The sequence below is a fragment of the Pelophylax lessonae genome, assembly GCF_965119305.1.
Source record: "Pelophylax lessonae genome assembly, chromosome: 5".
Taxonomy (NCBI): Eukaryota; Metazoa; Chordata; class Amphibia; order Anura; family Ranidae; genus Pelophylax; species Pelophylax lessonae.
Genome location: NC_138772.1, coordinates 329855682 through 329875194, shown reverse-complemented (window position 1 = coordinate 329875194; position 19513 = coordinate 329855682). Strand labels below are relative to the sequence as shown.

Sequence of the window (19513 nt, the reverse complement as noted above, 5' to 3'; positions counted from 1 at the left end):
ATGGTACTTTTGGGCAGGTTTCAAGTCCTGCTGGAAAATGAAGTCAGCTTCTCTATAAAGCTGGTCAGCAGAGGGAAGCATGAAGTGCTCTAAAATTTCCTGGTAGAGGGCTGCGGTGACTTTGGACTTGATGGAACACAGTGGACCAACTCCAGCAGATGACATGGCTCCCCAAATTATCACTGACTGTGAAAACGTCACACTAGACCTCATGCAACTTCTGTGCCTCTCCACTCTGTGCCTCTCCACTCTTTCTTCAGACTCTGGGACCTTGATTTCCAAAATAAATGCAACATTTTCCACAGCTCTATGACCAGCTTTATGAAGATGCTGATTTTATTTTGCAGTAGGACTTGGCACCTGCCCACACTGCCAAAAGTACCAATACCTGGTTTAATGAGCATGGTATCGCTGTGCTTGATTGGCCAGCACCTTGCCAGGCCTAAACTCCATAGAGAATCTGTAGGGTATTGTAAAGAGAAAGATGAGAGACACCAGACCCAACAATGCAGATGAGCTAAAGGCCGCTGTCAAAGCAACCTGGGCTTCCATAGCACCTCAGCAGTTCCACAGGCTGATCGCCTCCATGCCACGCCACATTGATGCAGTAATTCATGCAAAAGAAGCTCAACCAAGTATTGAGTGCATACTATGCTGTACATAAACAAACTTTTTAGTAAACCAACGTTTCTGTATTAAAAATACTTTTTTAATTGGTATTCTGTAATCGAATGTTCTGAGATACTGAATTTTGGGTTTTCACTAGCTGTAAGCCTTAGTCATCAAAATTAAAAGAAAGAAATGCTTGAAATATATCACTCTGTGTGTAACACATCTATAGAAAATGAGTTTCACTTTTTGAATTGAATTACTGAAATTGCTTTTTTTTTTTTTTTTTTTTTTTTTTTTTTTTTTTTTTTTTTTTTTTTATTGATTTTCAAATTTTATGAGATGCACCTAATATATAGAGGTTGGATAAATGCAAGAAATTTGTTTTTTTCCTGTACATGAAGTCATCTCAGAGTCAGTAGAGGAAGAATGATCTTTTTGACAAAGCTTCTACTTTATTATTGAATAAGATGTATAAACTTCATGCAGCCTTTTCCCAGGTATCAAAAAACACAGACCTAGTCTTTGAAGACATGGATATGTTGAAGGATTCCACAAAAAATAGGATAGATTCCCTTTTATCAAAACATAAGCCTGCCATTCACACCACTTGGGGCTAGACCAAATGAAATCTTATTTTGAAGCTGGGACCTTTAAAGTAGTCCTTTCCTACTCCTTATGATGGCAGTGTGCTGTACGGCATCATTTTTCACTGGATCAGTGGTGTTGTCTTGATAAAGCACTACATGAAAGGGCAAAAGATTTGACTTCTGAAACTTCAGAAACTACCCAACACTTACTCTGGGTAGCTTTCTTCCTGACCTAGAAACTTTTTTTTTTTTTTATCACCAATGCAGTCCTAGGTTGCCTGCAACTCAGGTCGACAGAGGATATTTATTACCTGAAAATAAATCTGTGCAGGTGGGCATCAAGAGCAAAGTTCTGCTCAGCCTAGAATGTAAAAAGGGCTATAACATCAAAACCAGATTTTCTTAGCATCCATAATTGTGTGCTGATTGTTTGTCATCTCTAGCTGCACTCTAATTTTATTGGTAGAATGTTTGTATAGCAGAAAGGTTTACTAAACGCATTTTACTTGTTCTGTATTTACAGGAAAGAGGTATAATGCTGCAGATGTCAGTGCAGCTGTATGCATGAGTTTTGGTCTCATATGGTTTACACTGGCTGATAGCACAGTTGCTCCAAACTTCAATGTAACAGGTAGGATGTTTAATTATTATGGGTCTAGCAGATTATTTCTGTAGGTTCCTTAGCTTAGCTTAGATTTTGAAGACCTATTTATGTGGCCCACAAACTACATTTGAAACCAGAGTAACTAGCAGAGCTTGTATTTGCAACCTTAAGTTGCACATTAACCACTTTAAGACCGAAGGATTTGACCCCTTAATGACCAGGCCCTATTTTGCGATTCGGCACTGCATTACTTTAACGGACAATTCGTCGTGTGACGCTGTACCCAAATAAAATTGACGTCCTTTTTTCCCACAAATAGAGCTTTCTTTTGGTGGTATTTGATCACCTGTGCAATTTTTATTTTTTATTTATTGCGCTTTAAACAAAAAAAAAAGCGATAATTTTGAAAAAAACAATATTTTTCACATTCTGCTATGACATTCTCAAAAAAAAAAAATCTAAAAATCTAATTTTTTTATTATTTTAGGCCAATTTGTTTTCTGCTCCAAATTTTTGTTAAAAAAAAATTGCAATAAGCGTAATTTGATTGGTTTGCACAAATATTATCGCGTCTACTAACTATGGGAACTATTTTTTTGCAACATTGCGGCAGACAGATCGGACCCCTAACTGATATTTTTTACATGCTTGGGGGTACCAGTGACATTACTACAGTAATCGGTGCTAAAAATATGCACTGTTACTGTAATAATGACACTGGCAGGAAAGGGGTTAACCCTGTGGGTGGGGAGTGATTCTAACTGTGGGGGGGCGAGACTTCTGAAATGACCATAGAGACGTGATACTATATCGAAGGATCACATGGGCTCTATGACCATTTCTGGGAGAACAACGGTCGGCTGTTTACAACAGCCAACCGTCCTCTCTCAGCAGGAAGCGATCGCTGGTGTCAGGCGGAAATCGGAGCCGCCTGACACGCATCGGCTTCCCCGCTGACGATCGGGGGCGGGAGCACGCCGGCTGCGCACGTTCGCCCCCTAGCTGCCACCAAGTGAGCAATGTATCCATACTTGTTTTGCCTGTACGAGCCACCCTGCCGCCGTAGATATATAGTAAGTGGTCGGCAAGTGGTTAAGGGTTAGTGTACATAGGCAATCTAGATCAGACTGAAGTCATTTTTAGCATACACCATTTCAAAATCCATATAAAATTTCAGCAAATGCATTGCAAATCCGTCAAAAATGTCCACCTAAGTTGCCATTTTTCTTACAATATGTGGATCTTACATAAAATTGCCATGGTACAGAGGATTTTGCACGTTACTACAAAACCCACCACAACTCACTTTTTAACTGCTTTATGTCCAGCCATAGTACATAAACGGCCAGACTGGAGCAGCACTTAAAATTAAAGATTATACATTTTATCATAATTATAAATGCCAGTCATATTGTCCCTAATCACTGCCACACCAGTTATAGTGACTACTGTTCTGGTGCTACAGGGCCTCCAAAAATGTGATAGGTAGTCAAGAAATTAAATGTGTAATTTATGCACCTAGAATGCCTAAAGGTGCTCCTTGGTATTTGGGCCCATCTATGCGGCTAAGCTGGGAAAAAGTCTCAAACGTGTGGTATCCTGGTACTTGGGGGGGGGGGGGGGGAGGAGTATACCAGAATGTGTTTTGGGGTATAATTATTTTTATGCTTATGCTATGTGTGAGAAATAATTTGTTTAAAATTACAACTATGTAAAAAAAAAAATTGACTTTAAAAAAATTGTGACAAAACAACTTCTAAAAACTCACCATGCCTCTTACTAAATACCTTGGACTGTCTAATTTCCAAAATGGGGTAATTTGGGGGCTATTTGTACTGTCCTGGGGTTTTAGGACCACAAGAATATAGATGGCAGTCAGTACACTGATTTGGATTTTTTTTTTTACCAAAGAAATGTAGCAGAATACATTTTGACCTAAATGTTATGAAAAAAAAGTTATTTGCAAAATTGTTTAACTTTTGAAAAAAAAAAGTTTTTGTTTTTATATAATAAAAAAACCCAGTGATGATTACATGCCACCAAAAGAATGCTCTGTCTCCAGTAAATGGTAAAACCTTTTTAATTTGGGTACTGTGTTGCATGACTGAGAAATTTGAAATATAGTGTAAAAGACCGTCCGAGCTTATTAAAATATTCTACAATACACAAGTGTTCCAGACCAAAATCGTATTCACAAATTTTCAAAATTATTAAAAAAACAATATGTGTGTGTGTGTGTGTGTGTGTGTGTGTGTGTGTATATATATATATATATATGTGTATGTATGTATGTATGTATTTGTATGTATTTGTATGTATAAAATATATGATCAATACACAATCAAAAGATACACAAAAAAAGAAAGCAGCTAACACCTAAAATTGCATACACCCACCTGTGCTAAATGCAAAAATAACTTTTATATAACCTCTTAAAGCGGAGTTCCGGGCAGAGAATCGTTTTTTTTTTTTTTGAACATACCCCCGGGACAGTCAGGGCTAGCACATTCCACAATGGCTAGCCTCTGATCTGTCCCGGTTCGCACTTACCTTTTAGAAGAAATACTTACTTAGAAGTTTTCTTCCACAGCGTTTCCATCTCGGTTGTGGGCAGCTGAAGCCGGCGCGGTCCTCTTCTCCGTCTTCTTCCGCGTCTTCGTGTCCCAGAATGCGCTGCACCGGCCCCTCTCGTCACTTCCGGTGCGGCGCCGCATTCCTAAACAGCTTCTGGGCATGCCCAGAAGCTGTTTAGCAGGGGAATGCGGCGTCGCCCGGAAATGACGAGCGGGGCCGGTGCGGCGCATTGATTCCTGGGAGCTATGACGTTCAGCTCCCAGGAATCATAGCGAGACAGGAAGTGACGGGGTGAGCCGCGGCTCCGAGGGAGGAAGCTGTCATAGGTGAGTATTTACGATCGTCAATTACAAGGTGAGTTTTTAAAAAAAAAAAAATCTAACTATCCAATTCCTTTTCAGGTTAGGCTGAACTAGCGGACGGGCACAAAAAAAAATATTGTTTTTGTGCCCGGAACTCCGCTTTAATAGTGCAGTGCTACCACGTGATCAAAGTCAAAAGTATCAAATATATTCCAATCCTCAATAACCCATGCATATTCATTCATATAAAAAATGTGACATAAATAATCAAAAAAAGTGATCCATATTAAGTGAAATTCATGAAATAGACAGTTAATCCAAAGATCCCATACACCTTTCAGTGAATATGCAGTCCCGGAAAATATATCTCCGATCAGAAATTGCTTTTCACTTTAGAAATCACCACAGTGCCCTTCAACCCACCTCATGGGTGTCCTCACCTGCTCCACAGGACCTTGCTATGCTACAGGAGATCAAATGCGCTTTTATTATTACAGGGAAACTGCTCCACTCGATGACTGAACCATACATATAGAAAGCAAGAAGAAAGCCTAATAGTGTAGATCGCTCATCAAGTTTATTAACCTAATCCGAAACCACTCCCATGTCAGAAGTTAACACTGCATTTCTCTTTCACTCATTGACGGACACCGCTCCTGATTCTTCTTAACCATTTGGTTATACTGACCCCTACAGGAGTAGGACACTAGGCAGGAAAAAACTTGATTACGCCTATGGGCAGTCCCAGGGGTATGCACCCACTCTTAGCTATAGACACTCAAATGTTTCTGCATAGTTAGGAGTAAGGACCTAGTTCTTTGCTGGGATCTCTGGTCCTGGCAATTTTTTAACTTTAAATGGCATTTTTTTTCCTCCTTCTTTTTTTTTTTTTTTTTTATTTCGTTCCTTTGAGAGCTAAAATCAAGTGCTGGACTGGGCGACGAATTGGATTTTGGGGTGGATGTGGACCCCTGCCTGGGATGGTCGGATCCCCTCCCTTCCCCCCCAGCCCCTCTAAAATGTCGGGTCACTGTGGGTCTTTATTTTTAATGACAGTCTTGCCCAATTATTATGTGGGGCACCTGCCTTGTTAAAGCAAGGGTACCCTGCCTGCGTGTCCGCGTCACGGCAGGCGGCCCCATTTTAAGGCGGATATGTCCTCCTATGGAGGGCTCAGAGGGCGACCCCCCCCCCACCCTTGTTTTTTTGTGGGGTCCAATAGGTGGTCCATTTGTGGACCCTTGGCCGGTGTCCCCTTTGTGGAATCGCAATTGGCGTCCTTCCTTGATTGTTATGTTTTCAGGGTGAGCTCAGTATATAGCCACCCTACTGGGTCTGCGTCCATGCATCCTGAGTGCTCAGATAGTGATGCTTCCTCTGCTCCTCTAGCCGCGCTTAAATAGACGCTGGTGGATGCACTGTTTGTGTCAGTGCGTGAAACTTTAAAAATGGAGTTTGCGACGACTGATGCCGCGTCAGAGGCACCATTTCTTTTGGCACCCACAGGCCCTCCGAAGCAGCAAGGGTGTTCCTCTTTCTGCTTACCTTGACAACATTGTCACAAAACAGTGGGGTTTTCAAAAACAAAGTGGTTGCTAGGCGTTTTTTTTTTTTTTTTTGGTTTGTGGTATCCTTATGAGGATTTACTGCGTAAAAAGGTGGATGGGCCCATCTGTAGTGGACTCGCCGGTTTCCAGGTCAAATTGAGTTATCTTCACTTCGGTTGAGGAGCCCCCGACCTTTACAGTTCCAGCTAATAAGAGGGCTGATGCTCTGGCCCGCCATATATGTGCTGTGGGGCTGGTTTAGCAATTAGGCTGGTAATTACCATTGCCCTGGTGTCACAAACTCTGCCTGAGTGGGCTAGGCTTTTTTTGCCAGGACCTGGATGGAGAATGGCTTCCCCCTGTCTTTGCAGAGCTGGCGGACCGGTTGGTCTGGGGCTACAGTTTGTCTGTGATGCCTCTTTGGATGCGGCTCCTTTGATTTCTAGGCTGTCTGATCCTTCAGCGTATTGTCTGGCTGAAATGCTGGTCTGTGGACTAGACTTCTAAGAAGGCCTTATCTAATCTCCCTCTTGTAGGGGATCGCCTGTTTGGAGCTTTCTTGGATGACATTGTTAAGGGTCTCACAGGGGGAAGAGTACTCTTCTTCTGCAGGCTACCAAGTGCAAGGAGCCCCGTCGTAGACATGGGCCATTCTCCTCAACTCCTTAGCGGCCTCTTCTCTCAGAATCTCAAGACAAGGGATCAAAAATCAGGGCCTCCGCCAGAGTTTCCAAGAGAACCTGTCCTGGCAAGCCACGAGCGGGCTCTTCCAGACCTGCGGACAAGGCTGCCTCTGCATTGTGACACTCTCACTCGTATCTGGAGTGGGGGGGACGTTTTTGCTGGTTTCCAGATCCATGGACTTCCCTTGTACAGGACAAGTGGGTCCACAAAGTCATTCGGTCAGGCTACGAGATCGAGTTTGGTATTGTCCTCCGGAAAGTTTTTTTTTTTTTTTTCCCTTCTAACCTGCATTTGTCCCCAGATCACTTACGGGGTCTCTTTGTGGCAGTGCAAGACTTATTTCAAGGGGTGATTGATCCGGTTCCGACTTCGGAACATTTTTAAGGATTTTTTTACACAAACCTTTACAGTCCTCAGGAAGGAAGGCAAGGTACGTCCAATTCTGGACCTCAAGGCTTTTTTGCCGTGGACGAGGAGCATATTATCAGTTTGTAGTGCTGACCTTTGGTCTCACCCCCGCACCTCGGGTCTTCACAGGAGTGTTGGCCCCGGTGCTGGCATTGTTCGAGTCAGCGGGGGATCGCGGTAATGGGGTAAATGGATGATCTTCTGCGAGTGGAGTCTCCAAATGCTCTGATGAGACTACTGAAGATTTGCTTTGCGAACTCTGAGGGAGTTCAGTGGGATCCTGAAAATTCAGGAGTCTGTTTTGTTTCTGTCCACAAAAACTGGCCTATCTGGGTGTGACTCTGGACTTCTGGCCTCAGCCAGAGTGTTTTCCTCGGGAAAAACTCCAGACATTGCAGGAGGCAATTCAGCTTCTGTTGTTCAGCAGACAGTCATCCCTCCGGGCTGGCATGCATGTGCTGGGCCTGATGGTGTCCACCCTCGATGTAGTCTGTTTGCACAGTTCCACACAAGATCTCTGCTAAAGAGATTCTGGTGAAATGGGTCAAGGATCCACGGTCTCTAGAGGTGGCTTCGCTCTCTGGCACTTTGACAGGGAAAATCCTTCTCCTGTACCGGACGGTTGTCTCCACGGATGCCAGCCTGTCCGGGTGGGGAGGCATCCTCCGCACAGACATGCTTAGGGGGTCTGGACTCTGGCATAGCCCAGACTGCCGATTTAGTGTACTGGAACTCCGAGCGATCAGACGTTTTGTCTGGATCATTGGACAATCGTCTTCAGGGGTATCTGGTACGAATTCACCCTGACAATGCCACGGCTGCCAATCACCAAGGATGCACAAGAAGTGTTGGATTGGTAATTAGCCGGCATTCTAAGGTGGGCTGACTGATTCGTTCCAGCCCTCTCAAACTTCTGCCAAGACTCCTGTGCATGATTCAGGCCGAAGGGATTCTGGTCATTCTAGTGGCTCCAGACTGGCCTCCCCCGTCTTGGTATGCTGATCTGGTACGGCTGGTCGCTGATGCTCCTTGGGGATTTCCTCTCAGGGAGGATCTGCTGCCCCAAGTACCAATCTTTTCTCCTGCTTTACAGTTGCTGGCTTTAACGGCTTGGCTGTTGAACACCAAGTGCTGAAGGGTGGAGGTTTGTTTGAATCTGTGATTCCTATGCTGTTAAAAGCTAGGAAATCTGCCTCTAGGAAGATCTACCATCGTATGTGGAAGACGTACTTTGCGTGGTGTGAGTCTCTTGGGGTTTATCCTTGCTCCTTCTCGGTTGATCTGATCTTAACCTTCCTTCAACGAGGTGTTGAACAAAAATTGGCCTGGAGTTCCATCAAGGGCCAGGTATCGGGTTTTGGTGGCCTTTTTTCAATGACCTTTGGCCACACACTCCCTTGTGCATTCCTTTTTTTCATGGTGCCCGACAAGAGGTTCCTTCAGTGTGGGCTCCGTTGCCGCCGTGGACACTTAATGTGGTGCTTTCAGCTCTACTGAAGCTTCTCTTTGAAAGGTTGCCCTGCTTACGCTGCCCCAGAAGGTGGCCTTTGGTGGCTATCACCTCTGCGTGTAGGGTGTCAGAACTGATGGCATTATCTTGTCGTTCACCTTATGATGCTTCACAAGGATAAGGTGGTCCTCTGTCTGTCATTCCTTCCTAAGGTGATCTCTGACTGTCATTTGAATGAAGAAATTGCGTTGCCTTCCCTGTGTCCCAGGCCTAAACATCTGAAGGAATTTGCCTTGCATGTCTTGGATGTGGTCTGGGCAATTATGGTGTACCTGGCAGCTACAGAGTCTTTTAGGAAGTCAGACTCTCTATTTGCGCTCACAGACGGACCTCCCAATGGGTTGGCCGCTTCTTCTGTGACCATTTCCAGATGGATCAGACGGTGGTTTAGGCCTATTGCATCAGGGGGCAGGTTCCTTTCCCTGTTTAGGCGCACTCTACTAGGGCGCTTAGGGTCTCCTGGGCTTTCCGTCCTTCAAGCGTCAGTGACCAGGCAGCCACCTGGTCATCGGTGCACACTTTTACAAAGTTTTTTATAAAGTGGTTGTGTTAGCAGGATCTGGTCCTCTTTGAAGGGTGTATTGTTTTTCAGGTGAGCTCCAGTTTATGGTTGAGCTTCGTTTAAGACTGGTGGTCATGTGGCTTTTGGGAGGCTACCAACACGGCTAATCTTTTTGATTTAGCTTTCAAGTAAATATATAAATTTAATTTTCTCCTAAATTTTACTCTCATTTGGAGTTTCAATAAACAACTTACCTTAATTACACTTTTGTAGAAGCAGCAGTAGTTCCTGATGCGACCTAGAAACCTGAGGGATTACCATTCACACACGGAACAGACAAAAGAGAAAAGATGTATGTAACAAAGCACATTGCACAATTCTAATTGAGTTTCTGCATATGTGCCTTATCAACTTAAAATTATTATTTGTTATTTGTAGATATGGTGACTTATCCTTGAAAAAGGCCTTAATATATGGCCGAAACACGTAGGATAAACTGCTGGACATTTCCTCTGAACAAAGTTCCAAGCTTGGAATTACGCATGGAACAACAGAGAATAATGTCCCTCATAAAGTCACCAATTTTCACCTTGTCACTTACCTTCTAAATTTCTTCACTTCTTCCACCGATTGGCCTCAACCCATCCACGACAAACCTGTCTATTACTTTGTAAAACTTTGTAAATAAATTGTTCAAATTTTATTTAAGGGCTCTTTCACACGGGCGTTCCGTATGTCCGTTTTTCATCCCATCCGTATGTGGATGAAAAACGGACATAATGTATCTCTATGTAAATGCGGATGATCATCCGCTGACATCTGTTTTTCGTCCGTTCAGTTCAGTTTTTTGGAACGGAAGAGAACCCTATTTTTTCTTCCGTTCAAAAAACGGAACAGAAAAACGGATGTCATTGGTGTCATCCGCTGACATCCGTATTTACATAGAGATACATTATGTCCGTTTTTCATCCGCAAACGGATGGGATGAAAAACGGACATACGGACCGAATGACACAAGTGTCATCCGTTGCCAAAGAAAAAAAAAAAAGGACCTGATCGGGCAAAAAAAACTGAACGCCGTGTGAAAGAGCCCTGAATGGTATACTACTCTTCTTACTGTTGCCCTTAAAGTCCCAATTATTTGGTTTGAGGCACCAAACCAAAACAAAACAATCTTCACAGGGACGGAGGCAAAGACCACACTACAGGGCTTTCCCGAGATCAAAACCCCCCCCTCTCTGCATAATGAAAATTTGCACATGATTGCTAGACTTAGGATGTTTCTTTCTAACCATTTAAAGCAAGATTTAGCTGTATCTGGGCACCACAAACTGAAAATGCTATTTTAATTCAAATTCAATTTTAATGATCAAAGAAAACTTGCCCATTTGTCCATGTCCCAAATTATTTATTTAGTTTCTTTTCTTTTGTTGAGAAATCCCTTTTTAAAAAAAAAAAAAAAAAAAAAAAATGCCCCCTAGCATTTCTAGCCGTAGCCTTCTTGGGTAAGGGCAGATGATTCATGTAGCATTTACTTATTGGAATCCATCTGCCCTTAGCTCAACATGCACTCAGGAGGGTTTGCTTAGTTGAGAAAACCACTCCTCCAGATGAAATTGAGAAAAAAAAAAGCCAGTGAAGACTAAGGCCCCTTTCACACATGCTGTCCGTTTGTCCGTTTTTCATCCATCCGTTGACGGATGAAAAACAGACATCAATGTATCTCTATGTAAAATCGGATGACAACTGATGATCATCAGTTGACATCCGTTTTCATCAGCTTCCGTCAATGTCCGTTTTTTTTTGAACGTATGAATGCCCTATTTTTCATCCGTCAAAAAAACGGATCGGACGAAAAACGGATGACAACTGACGAAAAACGGATGGAAAACTGATAAATTTTGACGTGACTGAACTGATAAACTGAACGGACCGTATGTGTGAAAGGAGCCTTATGGGATGTATGATATTTTGGCCTAGACCAGGAAGCAACTAAAGAATGTAAAAAAAAAAAAAAAAAGTTTAAGGCAAGTAAATATAATGTACCTTACTATCTACTTACTAATGCTACCCTGTTTCCCCGAAAATAAGACCGTGTCTTATATACATTTTTGCTCCCAAAGATGCGCTAGGTCATATTTTCAGGGGATGTCTTATTTTTCCACGAAGAATACAGTACACATTTATTGTTGAACAAAAAAAAAGGAAATGTATCACCTGTATACGGTACGGTAGTAGTTGTCATCACAAACCAGCAAATTACATCCTCCTGTGTCATTTTGATTCCCCCCCCCTTCTGATCCTACTGTGTCCTTTTGATTGCCCCCTCTGATCCCACTCCCCCCACCCCTGTGCCAATGGACACCTTCACCAGAGACCCCCCCCCCACCCCTTTATCAGATATTTAGCCGCTACCTCAGTCAACCCTGTGTGTCCACACAATGTGCCTGACTCCTGCCCCGCTCGACTCACTGTCTAATTGTGAGTCAGCCAGACTCTGTCAGGGCAGAGCGAGCAGCAGGCGGCAGCTTATCCTGACGTCGGTGCTGGCTCTCTGATTAAAGGGACCAATAGTGAGCTGCGCGGCGGCGCCCGCCGCTACGATCCAGAGTTGCGGTAGCTTCGGGGGGCCTTATTATCGGGGAGACCTTATGTTCGGGGGAGGCCTTATTATCGGGGAGGTCTTATTTTCGGGGGGGATGTCTTATGTTTCAGTGAGAGGCAAAACTGTAAGTAGGTCTTATTTTCGGGGGATGTCTAACTTTCAGGGAAACACAGTAGCAGCATAAGGAATAAAAAAAAAGGTAATGTAACGGAGCCGCTGACCCACACTGTACCTGTGGTCTTCCATCATATATGGCTTCATCACAGTAATGAACATAGATATCAAATCCTAGCCGCCCCAAAACAGAGCTAGCCTGACAGTTTAGCTTGAACAAGTTTTGGACCCTTCTCCGTTATTGAACAGTATCACACTCAATTTATACACACTTGAGCACATCCCCCTCCTGATCAAATTACTACACACAGGTCAGGGGTTGCCTGATTACATTATCCTATGCAGATGAAATTGTATACAAAAACAGAATTAACCTGAACTAATTATCTGGCCATCTGGACAAAGTTCCACATAGTTTGTAAGTTTGTCCCGGCAGGGTGCATGCAGCTTTTATAGCCGATCAGTCTCTGGAAGTCTAGTTTGGGCAGGCCAGACTGGGCTTCTTGGTCACCCTGTGTCCCTAATAGACACTGGGTGACTTATACCTAAGAGGGGCCTAGGGGGCTAAGAGCGATTTTTTTTTTTCCCCCCCAACCTCTCTAAGACAGGTTGTGTTCCACGGGCCCCTCCCAATGTCTGCACCCACCCAGTACCCCAAACAAATTGTCTGGAAAACAGCGTTACTCGCCCAGCCAACCTCTTCCTCTGGCCATTCTCCCGGGAGTCCTTTCAGCCGCTGGAGAGAAGACAGGGTGGTGGGGCTGAGTATACAAGTGAAGACTGTAGTCCCATCCAATACCACAGGAACTCTATCTTTTGTACATTAAGGACAGAGGCCAGCCGCACTCTACTCTGTTACCAGCTCTGCTGCTGGGTTAGTGTCATCATTCTGGGGCGATGTCTGCTGCTGGGAAGGGGAGTCAGCTGCTCCATCTTCCTTACCCTCATCTGGCTGTTGGGACAACCTTTCTCTGGTGCTGTCTCCCAGATGCACAGATCCTGGATGGGGAGGGAAGACCGTTTCCTCCTCTCTGACTGACTGTTGGGGAGAGAGGACAACAACCTCCTCTCCCTTCTCACCCTGTGCCTCCGAAAAACTGCCACAGGTGTGGGGCAGGGAGTTGCCAGCGCTTCAGCTGGGTGTAGAAGCTTCACTTCATCAGCTTGTCGCTGGGGCGAGGGGCTGATTTCCCCAGCTTCCTGGAACTCTGTAGCTGTTGCGGGTGCTGGTCAGAGGTTGGTAGCACTCTGCCCTGTTCCCAGCTGTTTTCCGCAGGAAAGTAAACTGTAAAGTCAGTGGCCTTGCACACATCTTCCTGGGTCACCAATTGTTGCAGGCAGAGGTGAGCAGCAATAGGCCTGGATGCTCGCTCTTCTTCTCCAAATCGCTCCCAAAGTTAGGGTCCCCTGACAGCTTCTCGTACAAAAGTCCCCGGCAGCCGTAGCCAAAGCCTTCTGTTTGGCTGTCATCCACTATCCAAGGGCATGTTTGGGATACATGCCACCAGAGGGCTCTATAGCTCTCTTCCAACCGCATCTCTGCCCAGACCAGCCTGCTTAACTCAGCTGTCTGCTCCTTGTGCGGTTTATCTCCTAAAAACAGCTCCCGTAATCCATATTGCGACCAGTACCTTGTCTCAATGGAGGGGAGGGTTTCTCCCTGTTGTCGCTGCTCACAGGCTAGCCTTTCCTTCCAGAGATCCAAGCACACAGAATCATGCCATCCTAGCAGGACCTGCTCTGACACTGGTCCCTTGTGCTGTATCTGCATCTCTCGCAACCTCCTTCCAAATTCCTCTTCCATGGCGGCTGATATCTGTACCTCTCTTCTTCTGCTATCCAGACCTTGGATACCGATGGATGTTTGGATGTCCCAGACTGCAGGAAGCATCCCACTGCTTGCCACCAATGTAACGGAACCGCTGACCCACACTGTACTTGTGGTATTCCTTCAGTATACGGCTTCCTTGCAGTCATGAACACATATCCCAGATTTTCCCAGCCGCCCTCATACAAAGCTAGATAACAACTTAGCTCGTACAAGTTTTGGAACCTTCTCCTTTTATTGAACAGTTTCACACTCCATTTATGCACACATGAGCACATCCCGCTCCTTATCAAATTACTACACACAGGTCAGGGGTTGCCTGATTACATTATCCTATGCAGATGAAATTGTATACAGAAACCGAATTAACCTGAACTAATTATCTGGCCATCTGCACAGAACAATGTGAGGTCATTAACACTTAACAATGGGACAGGCAGACTTAACACAATACACTATCTAAATACACAAACAATAGGGAAAGCCTGTGTCTGACATTGAAGGACATGGAACAGAAGACAATAGCTCTTTCAATGAACATGTTCAGAATCAAACAGGAACAGTCCTCACATATCGCTCGAGATACATGGCTAACAAACATCACTGTCCCACTTCAAGCAACCCAAATCGTCAAGTATTTGTCCTTCACTCCTAGTGATGGTGAGCACCGTCACAGGTAATATAGACTGTATTAAGGGAGCTAGTTGGAGGATTTTTTAATGTAAACCTTAACCCCTTCCCGCCCATGCTATATCCAAAAGACTGGGCGTTCTCTGTGATCGTTGTGTTCTTTGGACATAGCTAATGTGTGTAACCATGTGATTAGCTGTGTCCAATCACATCTAGTCACATGTACACAGATTTGCCGATTATCGGCATTCCCTTCCTTACATGATGTGGGTGGGGAAAGGAGAGCCGATAATTTGGAAGTCTGATAGGGCACATTGAGTACATTGTTTACACTGATAATCAGTGCATGGCTATCAGTCCAGCTTATCAGTGGCCATCAGAAAAGCATCAGTGCGGCCACATCAGTGAAGAGGAAAAATTACTTATTTCCAGAAATTTATAACAAATGCTTTTGTTTAGCAAAAAATAAAGCAACCCAGTGATGAATAAATACCACTAAATGAAAGCTTTTTCTGTCTTTAAAAAAATTAACAAAATGTAATTTGGGTACAGTGTTGCGTGACTGCGCTGAAACATGAAAATTGGCCTGGGCAGGAAGGGGTTAAACCTGCCCTATATTGAAGTAGTTAATGCAATCTTGTCCCCCCTCAACCGTATTTTCCTCGGGGTCCCAATTGTCAGTGTTCCATTGTTCAGGGAGAAAAAATGTTCCTATTTTGAAAGCTACCAGAATGTGTTTGCCAATAAAACACAGTTTGAATCAGGGGACCCCCAAAATGGATTTTTACCCTGAATTTGTGCTGCCCAGTGTCTGATATCCTAACATGTAACAATTGTGCTGCTGTTGTAGTCGAAATGTTAATCGAAGTAATGTATTTCTTTGTGTCATAAACCTAGTAATACAGACAATGAAAGGGGGGAAAAAAAAGCTACAAAGAGCTACATTGTACAGTTTATTACCACATATTATTCTTTGCAAAGGCGGTATATTAGGTAACATATGTTAAATGAGTATTGACACTACCATATGCATGGGTAAATGCATAAACCAGCAAAAGTCTTGGAGGCATTGAGGCTTTCAGAAAACATGCTACTTTCTCTATTTTATATTAACTTTCAAATGAAAAATTCTTAAGGATGCAGTTGCCTTAGGGGAGTAGTTTGGATGCTAGTTACTAAATGCCAAATTGACTTCACTTGACTTTTACTCATAAATTTCTCAGAAACATTGATACATAAACTAGTATGATTTCAGCTGAAGCTCTACTTACATAATTTAATCAGATTCCTTTGAACATTGTGAGGGACAAATCTATTCAGATGACATTTTTGCCTAAAGGAAGCTGAACTATTCAGCTAGTATAAACAAAGCATACTCTTCTGCTGTCTCATACAAATATTCTTATCATAAACCCCCGTTGGTTGAGGGCTTCTGTTATTTATTCTATGCTGAAATGTAGACAAGGTTATGTATTTAGTCCTAAAAATTTATGTCTGATAAATGCAATGTTTCAACTTGTAATGCTACCAATTAGTATTTACAGCCTAAGTGTAGCTAAAATTTAAAAACGGAAAAAAAAAAAAAAGCACAAGGGGCATAATTTACAGTAAGTAGGATGTGTCCTTTGTGCTGATTCTTCCTATTTTAGTTTGCTGCCATAGGCTTTCATCAAGAGTGTCTGACTATGCCCCCTAGCTGCACCATTCATAGAAGCCTTACTACAGCGTCTATGAATAAAACAGTGGGGTTGGTTTACTAACAGTAAATCCACTGTGCACTGGAAGTGCAGTCACTGCGATTAGAGGAGAAGCGTTCTAACCTCAGGCAACAAGGAGGGTTCTTTACTGTTAGGGCTACAAGATTGTGGAATTGTCTACCACAAGAGGTGGTTTCTGCGGGTAGTATGGTGGCTTTCAAAAGACTCTTAGACGTACATCTCAAGGATCAGGACATTCAGGGCTATGAGAGATGATTACAGCCACACACACCTATACAGGGTGAACTGGATGGACTATTGTCTTTATTCAACCTCACCTACTATGTAACTATGTAAGATCTGAGGGGAAGCTCTGCTGATTTCTATCATCCAGTCGTGTTCAAGCAAAAATACTGTTTTTTTTTTTTTTTTGTTTTTTTTTTTTATTTTCCTTGCTTGCACTTCCAAGTGCACTTGTAGTTCACAGTGGATTCACCTTAGTAAATAAACCCCAGTATCTCTGAATAGAGGGAGCAGAGCTAATAATCATTCACCCCTTCTCCATTCATGTAGTATGGCTTCTATGAAAGGCTCAGCTTGTTGGAAAAATGGAGCATAGTCGGGCACTCAGTAACAAAAGCACTGATTTGAGAGCCATCAGCTGCCACTGCACAGATGTCGGCTTTCAGTGCTAGCTTTCACTGACTGTCTCATCCCCACTGACATTGGGGAACCTGAATGGTTCCCAAACATGATCACTGTCACATATGACCTATTGATCACATGCAGTCTGGAGCTTTGCTAACAAAATAAGCCTTCAGCCTGCAGATGGTACTTCAGATGCCACTGTAGCCCGAAGATGCAATGTTCATCTTTTAAATATGGTGATCGTCAGATACAATAACAGTATTTTAAAAATGTAAACTTCCCAACCTACAAGCCTTTTTTCAAGCTGCTCAAATTGCTAAACTTGCCTATACTACTGCTATAGAACCTAAACCTCTTTGGGTCACTATTGTAACTCTCTCCTGCTGTCCCTTTGCCATTGGATCATTGCTGTGGCTTCCTAGCCATCTACGCCCTCCTATACTATGTCCCACCCTATCACAATCATGGCCATCTGGGATAGGGCAAGGCCATCATAAATCCTTATCTCTGCACACTGTTCGCCCCTATTTTTTTGCAATCCAGAGTTCCCACCTCGGTTGGTACCTACATCATTTCAGTGGTGGATTAACAATGGATTTTTAAGGGTTAGAGGTTATCTTAATGGCGACTAGTTATGTTCCTTACAACATTATGAAGACAAACTGCAGATGTGCCCTAGTGAAATACTTAGATATAATCAAATTGTATCTTTTTTATCAGATGTAAACTACATTTTTTCAATTGGCCTCTTATACTTGCTTAATTTTTGAACTATTCTGCCAAACAAGGGGCCTTTCAAATGGAAGATGTATATCCCTCACTCATCCAAAATCCAAGGTTCCTTGCATAAATCTGTGAGAACAGGACCTGAATTTTACCTTTTGAATTATCTGAGGGGCAAGATATTGCTTATGCTTTATCTACAGTATCCATTAATTCAACATTAATAGAAGCTAATTATAAAACACTTCAGCATTGGTGCTTTGCCCTTACCTGGGTTGCAAAAATGAACCCATCCACATCGCCCATTTGTTTTGGGTGTGGTGGGCAGATGAGAACTATGCATCACATCTGGTGGCAATGTCCTATGACTAGATTTTGGATTCAGATGTTTAACTTTTTTATTTACTCAGTGACGGGAGTAAATACCTGTAGATCCCTGGAGTGGGCCCTCTTTCAAAAACTACCTGATAAAGTTCCCAGAAAGTCTAGTGAAATTAATAAGATACTGTACATGTTTTTGGTGACGAGAACTACTATTGCTAAATATTGTCGTAGTTTCTCTTCACTATGTAGAGAATATGCTTAAAGGAGTTGTAAAGTCAGCAAGGTTTTTTGTCTTAATGCATTCTATGCATTAAGATAAAAAGCCTTCTGTGTGTAGCAGCGCCCCCCCCCCCCCTTCAGCACCCCTAATACTTACCTATGCCCCTTCGATATCCACGGGTCCCACGGCCATCCTGAGACTCACTCCTGATTGGCTGAGATACAGTCATGGCGCCACTGGCGAGCCAATAAAGAGAGAGGGGGGGCGGGACCGGACGGCAGCTCTGTGTCTGAATGGACACACAGAGCTGAAGCTGCAGCTCCGCTCGGGTGCCCACATAGCAAACTGCTATGGGGTCAGGAGCAGGAACGTGGGACCTGAGAAGAGGAGGATCCCTGCTGCCCTGTGCAAAACCAACTGCACAGAGGAGATAAGTATAACATGTTTGTTATATATATTTCTCTATCGCTCATTGACAGACGTAGTCTTCTTGATTCTCAAGAGCTGGGTTATGTTGTCTCCGCAGGAGTAGGACTAGGCAGAAAGACAAAACGTTCTGGCTCCACCTTAGGGGCAGTCCCTGAGGGTATATCCTCCCTCTCTCTGCTACAGGGAATCAGTTTTTTTCTGTCTAGTCAGGAGTAAGGACCTAAGTTCCTTGCTGGGATCTTTTGGTCCTGGCAAGATTTTTTTCTCCAGTGTTTTTTAGGTAGTTTTTCTCCAGTGTTTTTTTCCTGTGAGATCTTCAAGCAAAAACGCCGGACTGGGCGACACTTGTGGTCACCCCAGCCGGCCTACGAGCGCGCGCAGACCATTGCATTGCGCTTGGTCGGCCGCGACACATTCAAGTAAGTATGCGGGGCCGGGCGACGGGCTGGATGTTGAGATCCAGTGGTCACCCCGGTTTCTGCCTACGAGCGCGTGCAGACCAGAGCTCCGCGCTGGGTCGGCCGCGACGGAGTCCCAGTGGAGGGACTGACCTTGCGAGTTAAAGGTCTCGCTTGGACGCCAGGAACCAGAGAGTCGAGGCGTCCGGAGTGGTCCACAACCCCCCACCCCGGTGAAGAGGGTATTGTGAAGAGAGGGTGCCTGTCGGTTTGGTATGGTGAGTAAACGTTCCCTTTTTTCTTTCCTCGTTATGAGGCAGTATGAATTATGGGCCCCTCCATACATGGTCAGTATATATCTGACACTAAAAAGTCCCCCTTGTAAATACAGTATGTGTTTGTGGGAAGTGGACTTGGTTTGAGAGCTAACACTCTACCCAGCAGACTGTAACATTACAGCAGACATAGGAGGTATAATCCTACCTTATTTGTAGTGGATCTCCTGTAGATCAATATATCGCCACTTAGCAGAGATGCAGGTGGATGTGCTGGGAAAACGATTTCGGC

At 43.8% G+C, this 19513-nt stretch overlaps 1 protein-coding gene across 3 annotated transcripts in view; it reads left to right on the top strand.

The window, feature by feature from the left end:
* The window catches only part of SLC35B3 (solute carrier family 35 member B3), a gene marked incomplete at its 5' end in the record, with an annotated part of 91057 nt that overhangs the window by 37549 nt on the left and 33995 nt on the right, over positions 1-19513 (top strand). For all 3 annotated transcript variants that reach the window (XM_082259604.1, XM_082259606.1, XM_082259605.1), the window contains one exon: positions 1723-1830. In XM_082259604.1, the coding sequence (XP_082115730.1) occupies positions 1723-1830 (108 nt within the window). The remainder of the gene's footprint in view (positions 1-1722; positions 1831-19513) is intronic.